Source organism: Cajanus cajan, chromosome 7 (assembly GCF_000230855.2).
Source record: "Cajanus cajan strain Asha chromosome 7, NIPB_CcT2T_4, whole genome shotgun sequence".
NCBI classification, from domain to species: Eukaryota; Viridiplantae; Streptophyta; class Magnoliopsida; order Fabales; family Fabaceae; genus Cajanus; species Cajanus cajan.
The window spans coordinates 57325946-57341407 of record NC_138523.1 but is presented as its reverse complement, the minus strand read 5'-3'; the positions used below and the strand labels follow the sequence as shown (position 1 = coordinate 57341407).

Genomic DNA, 15462 nt, shown 5'->3' with positions numbered 1-15462 from the left:
CTTCTTGGTAGAGATACAAGGGAGTTCCGAGTTCCGAATGCAAGTGTAAGTTAAGTTCCGAGTTCCGAGTTCCTCTTCTATGCTTTGTTTTTCATCTTTTATGTCAAAGTTTGAACTTTGAACCATTATTGATCTGAATATATTCTCTGAATCCTTGTTCTCTTCTCTGAAAAAGCTTCCCGAAAGTTAGCTTTTTTTTAAAAAAAAAGTTACTTTTTTAAAAACGATTCCTTGTTCTTGTCGTTTGCGGATTCAAAACGGAGGTGTTGCGGACGCAACACCGTTACGCTACGGAAAAATCTGTGATTTACGGTCTCACCGCAATTGCGGTCTGATGCCGTTGCGGATAGGGCTGCAACCGCAATATTGCGGCCGCAATGCGTGATGCGGTCCGCAATTTAGAACCCTGGTTGAATGTGTGGTAGGAACATTTTAACACCCAATCATTTGCATTTATTTTCTTAACATAACCCGTGCGTTCAACAGGGTTATTTTAACCATCTAATTGAGAATCCGACACTAAACCAATTCAGCTATCTTTGAACGCTAAATTTGCAGAAAACTGGTGTAAATCAAATCCTAGCTAGCTCTTAACAAACAAAAATGTGGTTTAAAATAAGGTATGCAATCAATAAACGAGACACATATCCAACCAACATCTTACCTCCAGCCAACATCTGCTTTTACATTTTTCAGATTACAAGCATTGTCTTCTATCTCATTGAGTTGGTACTTCAAATCTACATTCAAAAGCACACAAAAAATGAAGCGTTGTGCGGTGAGAAAAATTAGGAAAAGGAGAGAAAACAAAAACCCTAACAAATGTTATGCGGAACGAGAAAATGAGAGAAATGTTGTGGATGTGGCACAGTGGAGGTGATGAGGAAAAGCTCAGAGAAGTGTTACAGTGAGTGGCGTGCGGAGGTTACATTTACGGAGGTGCGGAGGTTACGGAGGTGACTTACTTAAGAAGTGTTGTGCGGCGGTGATGAAGAAAAATAGTATTGCGGAGGTGAATGCAATCAGTACAGTGAAGGAAGACGGAAATGTGTTTACGTTGAGTCAAAAATATTTTCAATTTTTAAATTAATAAAAATAATCATAAATAAAAAAATTGGCAGGAAATACTACTCAAAAAAAATAAATTACTTGCAAATTTATATTTAAAATAAAATTTGTAGGAAAATAAAAAAAATCCTGCAAATTTTTTTAAAAATTTTTATTTGCAACAAAAAATTTATATAATTAATATTTTTGTAGTAAAATTTGCAAAAATTTTCTGCAAATTTAAAACCATAAAAATATTTGTAATAATTTATTAGAGATTTATATTTACAAGAATTTTTACAATAATTTTCTATAAATATTTTTTCGCATGAAAATTCTTGGGTAAATAACATATTTATAGTAGTGGTACCAGGACAAAGGTAAATATTCAACTTGCAAGTAACAATTACAGTACATGGGCAAATATATAAATATAGTCCTGTAATTAATGCGTTTTCCTTTTGTTGCTGTATAAATAGTTATTTTAATTCCACATGTGAAAACATTGAGTTGTAACTTGTAATTATAGCTTTATTTAGGTTTCACTGGATGATATAATTTGATTTTGATGTTTTCTTTATAACCTTAAGCCTTATAATGAAATTCATTTAACTAATCATAGGTATAGCATCATTAATTAAATTAGGTTTTGTTTTCTGGTTTGGAGAGTCATTGGTTGTTGTCCTTTCACTGTCAATAATAACTTTATCTTTATTCTGTTATGGCAAGATTCTACACATTTACTCGGCTCAAAAGTCGTTTGCTATAATCAGCTGTCAAGTCAATTTTTTTTTTATTTATAAAAATTATACAATATAATTTTTATGTTATTTTTAAAAATAAATTAAAATTATCATCTTTTATATATATTTTTGTTATTTAAATATAACATGATACGATTATAATAGTTTGTTATCTTTATTATTAATTTTTTATGCATTATACTTAAAAAGGGTAAAATATATATTTGATTTTTTAAAAAATTTTCAAAATTTTATTCTAATTTTTAATTTATTTTTATCCTTTTAATTTGGAGATACATTACTTTTAATCCTTAAAGTTATTTGTATAATATTTTATAAAAGTTGATAATATAAAAATAAATTAAATAAAAATATAATATATCTTATTATTGTTATTTCTTTAATATAATAAAACATGTTATTTTTTATTAAAGGTTTAATATATTAAATGTATAATGTAATAAAAATATAGTATATCTGTAACCATGTTTTAGTTGACCAAATTTACATAGTCGTTGTTTATTGTCTTAAACCTATCGTCTGAAATTTACAGAGTCCACTTTTTCCAATGCATATAGTATCTACAGATGACGAGAACAAAATTATATGGATCCAATCAACAATTCATCATAAAGGACATGTAAACGCATTATTTTTCTGAAAAATTACAGCTCACTCCAAACTAAAATGTTATTATTTGCGGGTCACACATGGAGCTTACTATACTATACATACATAATAAACACACACGGGTATGAGACAATTCTTGCTCCTGCATTTTCAATCATTTATTATTTGCAGGGCACATGAAAAGCTTATTATACCAACAAATACATGAGATGCATATCATGAATCATTTGGGATCTATGGTGAAAAAGGTTTGGATAAAAGTAAGAATTACAATTAGTAATGCAGCAAAAAAGGCAATTATAGTCCAGGGGGTACTGAAATGAGTATTGTAAGCTTCAGCCAACCATGTCTTCCACTTAGTTCTGTAATGCTTTTCAATTTGCTGCTTAACAGCAACATATTTCTTGCTGAAGGCCACAACATTATTGTGGCACCAGTCAGAATACATTTTAGTTGGCAGATCATCACCCAATTCATTGAAGAGATTGGCCAAGTCTTCGTCGCTTCCGAGTAAGTTTGAAAATACACCACTTAATCTCAGCTCCTTCGCATCTTCAGCATTGTCAATCAATGAATCCATGAATGAAATGAACGAGCAAAATTCATAGTTGCTACGAGCATCTGGACACATCTCATACGCTATGAGGTTTGGAAAAAAAGAGAGCGTGTTATCATTGAAATGAAATATTGGAAGTCTCAATTCCCCACTAATCCACTTAGATTTGAAATGAATGTCATTCCATGCAAATGAATTTTCTGCGGACGAATTTGGTGTCATCCGAATCCCTGCTCTTTTTAGATCTCGTATGTTCTTATAAGTAAACCAATTGTCAGCATTTGGGTCTATTTGAAAATTGTTGTCTTCATCACCATCATCTTGCTGGTTTAGGAATAATGAGCGACTATAATCGAGTATATGAATTGGTTTAGGATTTTGGACAATGACATCTATTGTGCCACAACGTTTGGATTCACCGAAGTCAGAATGATTGGAAAATAAAATTTCCAACTCGGGACCTTTGTGACACCCTTACTACCCCAACATATATATTGTAATAATAAAAACTTATAAATAAATTTTTCAATTTCGGTAAAAGGGTTCACATGAGAATCTTAAAAAATTATCCTTCAATAACCATCAATAACCACAATAACAAAAAATGAAACGCAAGAGTTTTCAAATTATTTTCAAAATAACATTTACAATAAAAACCTATGTTCTAAAAATCCTTTTTGCCCCGATGTCACAATATCAGAGCATCCCGATAATTCAACCGTTGGCATTCTAGATACCACTCGTAGCCAGATCTTCCTCACCTAAAATATCCACAAATCGCACGGTGAGAAAAGAAAACATCTATATATATAGCACATAAAAAAACACAATATATTATTTAATATTTGTAAATATTTCAACATATCGTATTTCAATCAATCATGCATTGTCATCACGTCATAATTCTCAATCAAACCAATCATCACAAATCTTGCACTTCACACTATGCCAAGGTCACGCTACCCATTTAACAATCCTGGGTCGTGCTCACCCCTGATATAACACTGTGCCAAGGTCACGTTATCCCTATCTTAGGGCCGTGCTCACCCCTGATATAACACTGTGCCAAGGTCACGTTATCCCTAATCTAGGGCCGTGCTCACCCCTGACATGTTAACCAAGGTCACGATACTCATGTAACAATCTCGGGCCGTGCTCACCCCTGGTCATAGGTGTGAAGAACCACAACCACATCTCATTCACATTCCACACAACATCTCATAATTTAATTTCATACATATATCAAATATGTCCAAAATAATGGGTTTCACACGTATCAAGTAATTCACATTTAAATCATTAATTTTTATCAAATAATATAACAATGATATTCATAAATTAATATAATAAACAACGGAATTACCAATTTAATATAATTTCAACATAAACAGTAAAACCCCTAATTGTTCCAAAACCTAGCTCACAGACACTTTTCTACAATTTTGTTCTCTCTCCCAGATCATCATTCTTACGATTTAAATATATATTTCTAATCCTCGACACATACAGAATCTAATGGTATAATTAATTCCTCAAACAGAAATAATCTAATTTTTCCAAAACCTAACCTACAGACACTTTTCTATAATTTTGTTCTCCCTCCTAGAGCATCATTTTTACTAACAAATTATATATTTATTGTCCTAAATATATACAGAATCAAATAATGCCAATAATTCTTCAAACAGAAATATTTCTAAAATTACTCATAATTCTAAGGGGTTCTTCCTCTACCCAATTCCCTCATCTAACTCTATATATAAATAATTCCCTTTTTCTCCCGTACCTGGATATGAAGAAGCTGAATTTACACTAGATCTAGTTGGTCCCCCTCGTTGGGTTCCCCTCGGTCTGAAGCAGAAAGGAGAGAAAAGAAGAGAGAGAGCAGAAGAAAAGAAATCAGAAATGAGAGGTGTGCTTTTTGGGAGTGGCAAACAGCTATATTTATAGGCTTTTTACGCCGGAACGGCCCGTTCCAAATCCGGAACGGGCCGTTCCAGACCCTTAAAACGTGGCTAAAAAATACATCCAGAACGGCCCGTTCCAAAATCAGAACGGCCCGTTCTGGTGTGCATTAATTACCCCCAACGGCCATAATTTTGGGAATGCCCCGTTCCAGGCCCGTTCTCATTTAGGGTTAAAGGCATATTTAATAGTCCGGAACGGCCCGTTCCACCTTGAGAACGGCCCGTTCTGGGCTATTAACTCACACACAACTTGGTAGTTTGGAACGGCCCGTTCCGAGCTACTAAATTATATACCTTTTGGTAGTTTGGAACGACCCGTTCCAATTCCGGAACAGCCCGTTCCAAGCTACTAAATCACCCCTATCATCTTTATAAAATTACCAAAATACCCTCAATTAAAATAAATAAATAAAAGTGGAATAAAAACTGAGGTGTTACAATTCTCCCCTCCTTTAAGAAATTTCGTCCTCGAAATTACCTGAAGCAAATAAAAATGGATATGAAGCTTTCATCTTCTCCTCTAACTCCCAAGTAGCACTTTCAGGTGCAGCTCCTCCCCAAATAACTTTCACCAAAGGAATTTCCTTACCCCTAAGTTGCTTCACCATTCGATCCTCGACTCTCACCGGGGCAGCTTCCACAGTTAGGTTCTCCTTAACCTCAAGATGATCCGACTCAATCATATGCGAAGGGTCATGGATGTATTTCCGAAGTTGGGAAATGTGGAAGACATCATGGAGATTTGATAGATTAGGAGGCAAAGCAATTTGGTAGGCAACACTACCGACTCTTTTTAGAATTTGGAAAGGACCAATAAATCGAGGAGTAAGTTTTCTGGATTTCAATGCCCTACCAACCCCAGTCCACGGAGTGACTTTCAAAAACACATGGTCACCTTCTTGAAATTCTAAGTCCTTCCTTCTCTTGTTAGCATAACTTTTCTGTCTACTCTGAGCTGTCCTCATCCTCTCTTGTATCAATCTAACCTTATCAGTGGTTTGTTGCACAATCTCAGGTCCTAAGATAATATTATCACCAGGCTCGCACCAACACAAAGGGGTCCTACACCTCCTACCATACAAGGCTTCATAAGGTGCCATACCTATACTAGAGTGGTAACTATTAATATAGGTAAACTCTATCAAAGGTAAAAGACTATCCCAACTACCCCCTTGGTCCAACACACAGGCTCTAAGCAAATCTTCTAAAGATTGAATAGTCCTCTCAGTCTGACCATCAGTTTGAGGGTGGTAAGCTGAACTAAGTCTAAGTTGGGTCCCCAAAGCTCGTTGTAGGCTCTCCCAAAACCTAGAGGTGAATCTAGGGTCTCTATCTGAAACTATGCTAGATGGTATCCCATGCAATCTCACAATCTCATCAATATACAGTCCATCCAATCTCTCTAGAGAATACCTAATGTTAATAGGTAAGAAATGAGCACTCTTAGTCAACCTATCAACTATAACCCAAATAGAATCATGCCCTCTCCTAGTCCTAGGCAAAGCAACTACAAAATCCATAGAAATGCTATCCCACTTCCACTCGGGTATACTCAAAGGCTGAAGTAGTCCTGAAGGTTTTTGATGTTCTATCTTAGCCTTCTGACACACTAAACAGGCACTCACAAATTCAGCTATATCTTTCTTCATCCTAGGCCACCAAAATATCTTCCTAAGGTCTTGATACATCTTAGTTGCTCCTGGGTGAAAACTAAGCTTGCTCCTATGACCTTCCTCTAGGATCAAACGTCTAAGTATAGGGTCACTAGGCACGCACACTCGGTCTTTAAATCTTAACACTCCATCTACATCCAAGGTAAATTCTCCTCTAACACCTTGTCCTATAGCATCACGTCTAGCCACTAGAAATGAATCCATTAACTGTGCTTCTCCAATTTCCCTCAACAACTCACTAGTCACCCGAGTCATACCTAGTCTCACACTTCTAGGGGTCACCTCATAAGTCAAACTCAAGTCTCTAAATTGAGCCAAAAGGTCCATCTCCCTAATCATAAGAGAAGACAAATGCAAAGATTTCCTACTCAATGCATCAGCCACCACATTAGCTTTACCCGGATGATAACTAAGATCAAAATCATAGTCCTTAAGGAACTCTAACCATCTCCTTTGTCTCATATTTAATTCCTTTTGGTCAAATAAATACCTAAGACTCTTATGATCACTGAATACCTCAAATTTTGAACCATACAAATAATGTCTCCAAATCTTAAGTGTGAATACCACAGCTGCTAATTCAAGATCATGGGTGGGGTAATTCTTCTCATGTATTTTCAATTGCCTAGATGCATAAGATACGACCTTTCCTTCTTGCATTAACACTCCACCCAAACCCATCTTAGAAGCGTCACAATAAACCACAAAAGTCTTACTAAGGTCAGGCAACACTAAAACATGTGCACTAGTCAACTTCTCCTTAAGGGTTCGGAAACTATTCTCACATTTACTATCCCATACAAACACAACTCCTTTCCTAGTTAAACTTGTCAAGGGTAATGCTAACTTAGAGAATCCCTTTATGAATCTTCTATAATATCCAGCCAATCCAAGAAAACTCCTAATCTCACTAACTGACTTAGGTGTCTCCCATTTAAGCACCGCCTCAACTTTAGATGGATCTACTGCTATACCTCCACTTGAAATCACATGTCCTAAGAAACTCATCTCCTCTAGCCAAAAGTCACACTTAGACAACTTGGCATAAAGTTGTCTCTCCCTGAGAGTTTGAAGTACTACCTTTAAGTGTTCCTTATGCTCCTCTTTAGTCTTGGAATAAACTAGTATGTCATCTATGAAGACAACTACAAATTTATCCAAATACGGATGAAAAATTCGGTTCATGTAATCCATAAAAATTGCAGGAGCATTTGTCACACCAAAAGGCATTACTAGATACTCATAGTGTCCATAACGAGTCCTAAATGCTGTCTTAGGTACATCCTCATCCTTAACTCTAATCTGATGGTACCCCGATCTAAGATCAATTTTACTAAATACACAAGCACCCACCAACTGGTCCATAAGATCATCTATCCTAGGCAATGGATATTTATTCTTAATGGTCACCTTGTTCAACTGGCGATAATCTACACACAATCTCATACTACCATCCTTCTTCTTAACTAATAGTACGGGTGCTCCCCAAGGTGATACACTAGGCCTCACAAACCCCTTATCCAACAAGTCTTATATTTGTTTCTTAAGCTCCACTAACTCTACGGGTGACATCCTATAAGGTGTAATAGAAATAGGTCCTGTACCTAGTACTAAGTCTATGGAAAATTCTACTTCTCTTCTAGGTGGTAAGCTATTCATATCATCAGAGAAGACATCCGAAAAGTCACACACAACAGATAGTTCATTCACCAAAAATTACTCTCAGAATTCAAAGAAGCTAACAACATGTACACTTGGGCATCCTCTTCTAAAGATACCTTAACTTGGTTGGCAGTCAAATAATCCTTACTCACTTTTTCAACAGGCTCACCAAAGACAATAGATTTATCATCACAATTCAAAAGGACATGATTGGAAGATAACCAGTCCATACCCAGAATAACATCTAGCTGGCTTAGAGGCAAACAAATTAAGTCAACCATGAAATCTCTACCCTCAATAATCAAAGGACATTTTAAACAGACCTCAGAAGTAGACACTGAACCACTAGTTGGTGTCTCTACTATTAACTCAAAAGACAAGGAAGAAATAGGAAATTTTAATTTGGACACACACGCATGTGATATAAAAGAGTGAGTTGCACCAGAGTCATATAAAACAATTAGAGGAGTTCCATTAATGAAACAAATACCCTGGATTAAGTCTTTGGATTGCGAGGCTTCAGCACCACTCAAGGCAAACACCCTTCCTGTCGCTCGAGGTTTGCTAGCACTCCCTCCAACCTCTGTTGTCTTGTTCTTGGGACAATCACGAGCTCTGTGTCCCTTCTCTTGACATTTGAAGCACGTTATTTCTCTAGGTAACGGACATTCATATGCCCTATGACCTGGCTTCCCACAATTGTAGCAATTGTAGTGTGAAATAGAACCCACACTCCCTCCTCTAGAAGTTTGGCTAGCCGTGGGAACTTGGCTTCTTTGTTGCACAAAACCTTGATTATTCACCTTAGAACTCGAATTCCTGGCAAACTTGGTGTAAGGTTTACCCTTACCAGATGAACCAAACTTATTATTCCTCATGGGTCCTCCACTCTTATAATGAGTTACCCTAGCACGGTTGTCCTCATCATATACTCGGCACTTGTTTACCAATTCATGATAGTGAGTGATCCCTTGATAATTGAAAACTTGTTTAATCTCAGGGCGAAGACCACTCACAAACTTCACACATTTTTCCTCCTCATTGCCCACACCATCATACATAGGGCAGAATCTAACCAAGTCTTCAAACTTAGTCACATAATCAGCCACAGAATCTTCTCCTTGCTTCAATTCAAGGAATTCCACCTGTTTCTTATGTCTTACATCTCGGGGAAAGTATTTCTCCAAGAATAGCTGCTTGAAATTCTCCCAGTTCACATGGGTACCTGCAGCTATCATTCTTTGCAGAGCACCTTGCCACCAGATGCCAGCCTCTCCAGAAAGCATGAAGGTAGCCAAAGTCACCTTCTGTATCAAAGGACATCCCATAGCTTGGAATATCTTTTCCACTTCAAAAATCCAGTCAGCAGCTCCATCAGGATTATAACCCCCACGGAAGCTTGGCGATATCAGAGCATCCCGATAATTCAACCGTTGGCATTCTAGATACCACTCGTAGCCAGATCTTCCTCACCTAAAATATCCACAAATCGCACGGTGAGAAAAGAAAACATCTATATATATAGCACATAAGAAAACACAATATATTATTTAATATTCGTAAATATTTCAACATATCGTATTTCAATCAATCATGCATTGTCATCACGTCATAATTCTCAATCAAACCAATCATCACAAATCTTGCACTTCACACTATGCCAAGGTCACGCTACCCATTTAACAATCCCGGGCCGTGCTCACCCCTGATATAACACTGTGCCAAGGTCACGTTATCCCTATCTTAGGGCCGTGCTCACCCCTGACATGTTAACCAAGGTCACGATACCCACGTAACAATCCAGAGCCGTGCTCACCCCTGATATAATACTATGCCAAGGTCACGTTACCCCTAATCTAGGGCTGTGCTCACCCCTGACATGTTAACCAAGGTCACGATACTCATGTAACAATCTTGGGCCCTGCTCACCCCTGGTCATAGGTGTGAAGAACCACAACCACATCTCATTCACATTCCACACAACATCTCATAATTTAATTTCATACATATATCAGATATGTCCAAAATAATGGGTTTCACACGTATCAAGTAATTCACATTTAAATCATCAATTTTTATCAAATAATATAACAATGATATTCATAAATTAATATAATAAACAACGGAATTACCAATTTAATATAATTTCAACATAAACAGTAAAACCCCTAATTGTTCCAAAACCTAGCTCACAGGCACTTTTCTACAATTTTGTTCTCTCTCCCAGATCATCATTCTTACGATTTAAATATATATTTCTAATCCTCGACACATACAGAATATAATGGTATAATTAATTCCTCAAACAGAAATAATCCAATTTTTCCAAAACCTAACCTACAAGCACTTTTCTATAATTTTGTTCTCCCTTCTAGAGCATCATTTTTACTAACAAATTATATATTTATTGTCCTAAATATATACAGAATCAAATAATGCCAATAATTCTTCAAACAGAAATATTTCTAAAATTACTCATAATTCTAAGGGGTTCTTCCTCTACCCAATTCCCTCATGTAACTCTATATATAAATAATTCTCTTTTTCCCCCGTACCTGGATATGAAGAAGCTGAATCTACACTAGATCTGGTTGGTCCCCCTCGTTGGGTTCCCCTCGGTCTGAAGCAAAAAGGAGAGAAAAGAAGAGAGAGAGCAGAAGAAAAGAAATAAAAAATGAGAGGTGTGCTTTTTGGGAGTGGCAAACAGCTCTATTTATAGGCTTTTTACGCCGGAACGGCCCGTTCCAAAACCAGAACGGCCCGTTCTGGTGTGCATTAATTAGCCCCAACGGCTATAATTTTGGGAACGCCCCGTTCCAGGCCCGTTCTCATTTAGGGTTAAAGGCATATTTAATAGTCTGGAACGGCCCGTTCCACCTTGAGAACGGCCCGTTCTGGGCTATTAACTCACACACAACTTGGTAGTTTGGAACGGCCTGTTCCAATTCCGGAACGGCCCGTTCCGAGCTACTAAATTATATACCTTTTGGTAGTTTGGAACGGCCCGTTCCAATTCCGGAACAGCCCGTTCCAAGCTACTAAATCACCCCTATCATCTTTATAAAATTACCAAAATACCCTCAATTAAAATAAATAAATAAAAGTGGAATAAAAACTGAGGTGTTACAACCTTCCTTTTTGCTTAGCATCTCAAGTAATCTCCTTGGAAGTTGGTTTTCCAACAATGATGTATCTCTCCAAATTTCCAATAATTGGTGAAGCTTAAGGTTTAGGGCTTCTGGACGTTGATCATCAATATTTTCCATGAAATGAAGCAAAGAACATCCATCCACAAACAACATCCAAGCAAGGTCTTTTACGTCCAATATTACGTCATCAGCAAACTCTTTCTTTAATTCTTCCATGTTATCTTCTATTCTTTTAAGCAAAACGTGTGTCACTTCATCAGAATCTTGATTTTCATTGTATTTTGCAACAAACTTTGATGTCCACAGAAGTTTATAATGCTCTCCTTCCTTTAGAATTTCACTACCATGATGGATGGGACCAAATGATATCATCCTTGACGTACAATACTTCACAAACCTTTCATTACGTCGCAACAAAGCAGGTACCCTTTGGATCTTGTGAGTTGAAATTATGTTCTTATCAAATCTTTGTTCAGCCGTTTTTAGTTGGACAAGCTTCTCATCTAATTTCGTGCTCATTATTGAAGAGTTGGCTGGTCTCCAAAATTTTTGCTAAGATTCCTTGTGGTTTTTCCGGAACTATCTAATACAAATACAAATGTTATAAATAAGGCACAACATAAAAATCAAACAAAAGGGAAAACACTCACCATTAGTCTTACCTTCTCTTTTTCCTTTCTTTATTCCCAATTTTTATTTTATATATGAATCACTAAGAATAAATTTTACTATTGATTGTTTTTTTACTACGGTCACTATGTAATTTTATTGTCTTGATAAATTTTCTTTCAAAATTAATTCATGAATTTCTCAAATTTTACAATCCTCACTTCAAATTATTTTAATCCCAAAATCTTTATATCATTTTTTGGTTGTTGTTGAAAATCTATATAAATTGAACCTATATTGAATCATTTTCTACTTAAAACTCACTAATCAAAATATCACACATTTCACCTAAAAATAAATATTAGACTTATATTTTTCCTTGTTTAAAACTTCAATCTTTCACCTCACAAAATCTTTAAATATCATTATTTTATTTTCTCCTTTTGAACCATTTTAATAATTTTCTATCTCAAATTCATCGTATTATACTTCTTATTATTCGATTCAACATTAAAAAAATGATGGTCGCATGTAAAAGAAAGTGATAGGGGAACTCAAACCAAAGTCGAGCTAATAATTCCAGAGAATGAGGGATAAAAAATGCAAAAGAAAAAAGAGAGTAAAATATACATCAACACATGAAAAAGAAAAGAATAAAGTATAGCAAATTAATCATAAATCATAATGACGGATAAAATAATAAGTAAAAAAATTTAATTAAGCTTAAATATGTTTACATCTCTATGATCAATATCATTCTGTCTTTTTTTATTCTCTGTAAATTTTTTTGTTAATTTTAGATTCTTATAATTTTCTTAGTGCTATCTTTTAGTCTTTATTATTAGCTCTAATTAATTTATTTCTAAAATAAATAAAAAATATAGAATATTAATTAAGATAACAGATAATATTTTAAATTAAGATAATTAAATTATTTTTGTGCATAATTTAATTAAGTAATATATTTATTGTTTATTATAAGTAAGAAAAATTACATGTAATTTTATATTTTATTTTTTTTAATATAATATGAAAAATATTTTTTTAATATTATTCTTACTTTTCAGTTAACCAATTTATTTATAACATTATATTTTAAAAATATAATTTAATGAAACGCTTATAATTTTTTTTCTTCAATATATTACTTTTATGACAAAATTACTACTTGTTACACATAAAAATAAATAATTATATTACAATTAATTAAAATTAATAAATTGATACTTAAAAGTAGCATTAAAAGTTAGGTATTAAAATACATTATAAGTAAATTATAATATATTTTAAAAAAATACAATATTAAAAAAATTAACAAAATTAAATGTAAGAATAAAATTAAATACAATAAAAATTAAATTATGATAAAAGGAATAAACTAAATGTAATAAATATGATTGTTTGTAATATATTAAAATTAAAAATTAAGTGCAAAATTAAATTATATATAATTTTATTGTTTTATATAATAATAAATATATTAATTAGATCATGCATGTAAATGTAATTTAATTATTTCAATCTAAAATATTATTTATTACCTTTATTATCTTAATTGATATTTTATATTTTGTCTCAATTTTTGTGTGGCAATTTTCTTTCTCCTTTTAGCACAAAACTAACTAGAATTATTAATAAGGATTATAAAGCAACACAAAGAAACGTCAAAGAACTAAAAATGAATAATTATTTTAGAGAAATTAAAATAAGATAAAATAATATTTGCAAGAAATTAAATTTTATTTAAGCAAAAAAAAATACATCAATAAAAGGTAGTGACATTTCTTATATACAATTTTATTTATGACATTAAATGAACCTATATAGTTAATTAATAAAATAGAAAAAATACATTGCAGGGCATTTTTTCTACATATGATATTTATATTGTTGAGAGCTCTTTAGTTTCTAACTCTTTCCTTATTAATGCTGAGAAAAACTCTGCAGTGTCTCTATGGCGGAGATCGGAGTGAGAGATTGAAAGCTACAGCAAGTACTGTATTATATGATAAGAGCTTGAAGAGGCCTTGGAATGGAGATCAAACGTATACCTTTGCCAACATCAAGACGCGAACAAATGGAAATATTAAACTTGCAAGTTGCACATGTCAAAATTAATAAAAATAAAAATATTGAACTTGCAAATTGCAAGACACAGACAAAGATAAATACTAATTAAACTTGCAAGTTGCAATCACATAAACCCAAAAATACTATTAAACTTGCACATGGAATGGAAGCAACTATCTGCTTTTGATAACATTATCATCCTGACTTGATTTTTCAAAAGTCCATAAACATCCACATATTAAACTTGCAAATCGCAAGACGAGGACAAAGGTAAATATTCAACTAGCAAGTAACAATTACAGTACATGGGCAAATATATAAATATAATCCTGTAATTAATGCGTTTTCCTTTTGTTGCTGTATAAATAGTTATTTTAATTCCACACTTGTTTTTGAAATTTGTTCATTGTATAACATGCGAAAACATTGAGTTGTAACTTGTAATAATAGCTTTATTTAGGTTTCACTGGATGATTTAATTTGATTTTGATGTTTTCTTTATAACCTTAAGCCTTATAAATTCATTTAACTAATCATAGGTATAGCATCATTAATTAAATTAGGTTTTGTTTTCTGATTTGAACAGTCATTGGTTGTTGTCCTTTCACTGTCAATAATAACTTTATCTTTATCTTTATTCTGTTATGTCAAGCTTCTACACATTTACTCGGCTCAAAAGTCGTTTGCTGTAATCAGGCACGTCAAATTTTTTTTTTAATTATACAATAGAATTTTTATATTATTTTTAAAAATAAATTAAAATTATCATCTTTTATATATATTTTTGTTTTCCTTATTATTAATTTTTTTATACATTATATATATAAAAGGATAAAATATATTTTTAATCTTTTTAAAATTTTTCAAAATCTGTTATAAATTTTTAATTTATTTTTGTCTTTTTAATTTGGAAATAAATTATTTTTTATCCTTAAAATTATTCGTATAATATTTTATAAAAATTGATAATATAAAAGAAAATTAAATAAAAATATAATATATCTATTATTAGTGTTATTTCTTTAATATAATAAAACATGTTATTTTTTATCAAAGGTTTAATGTATTAAATGTTTAATGTAAGTATATCTATAAACATTTTTTAGTGGCTTTTTGACCAAAGTAGGGCTGTATGAAAACTTATTTACGTAAATGAGGCTCTTTTGAAATTATTTACGCCTTTGGGACTGTTTACAACGGTGTCGCTATGGGCCATAGCGACACCATTGCCACGTGGCTTTTTTTTTTTTTTTTGGTGTGGGGTGGGTTCGAATGAGTCATACCAGTGTCGCTATGGGCTGAGGCAACACAGTTTGTGGGCCAATAAAAATGGTGTAGCCCATAGCGACACCCTTT

General features: G+C 33.5%; 1 protein-coding gene across 1 annotated transcript; it reads right to left on the bottom strand.

The window, feature by feature from the left end:
- Positions 1-2643: 2643 nt before the first annotated feature.
- On the bottom strand, positions 2644-11946 carry LOC145950096 (UPF0481 protein At3g47200-like). Its single transcript, XM_083061027.1, has 2 exons — positions 11409-11946; positions 2644-3368 (listed from the first exon to the last, which is right to left on the bottom strand). The coding sequence occupies exons 1-2, from the start codon at positions 11944-11946 to the stop codon at positions 2644-2646; spliced, it is 1263 nt and encodes a 420-aa protein (XP_082917153.1).
- Positions 11947-15462: the final 3516 nt, after the last annotated feature.

What these genes read in the sequence shown, in the direction of transcription:
- LOC145950096 (XM_083061027.1), bottom strand. Translation starts at nt 11,946, where the DNA reads ATGAGCACGAAATTAGATGAGAAGCTTGTCCAACTAAAAACGGCTGAA. An exon ending in GATGCTAAGCAAAAAGGAAG is followed by an intron (nt 3,369 to 11,408) that starts GTTGTAACACCT and finishes GTGGCACAATAG; the next exon opens with ATGTCATTGTCCAAAATCCT.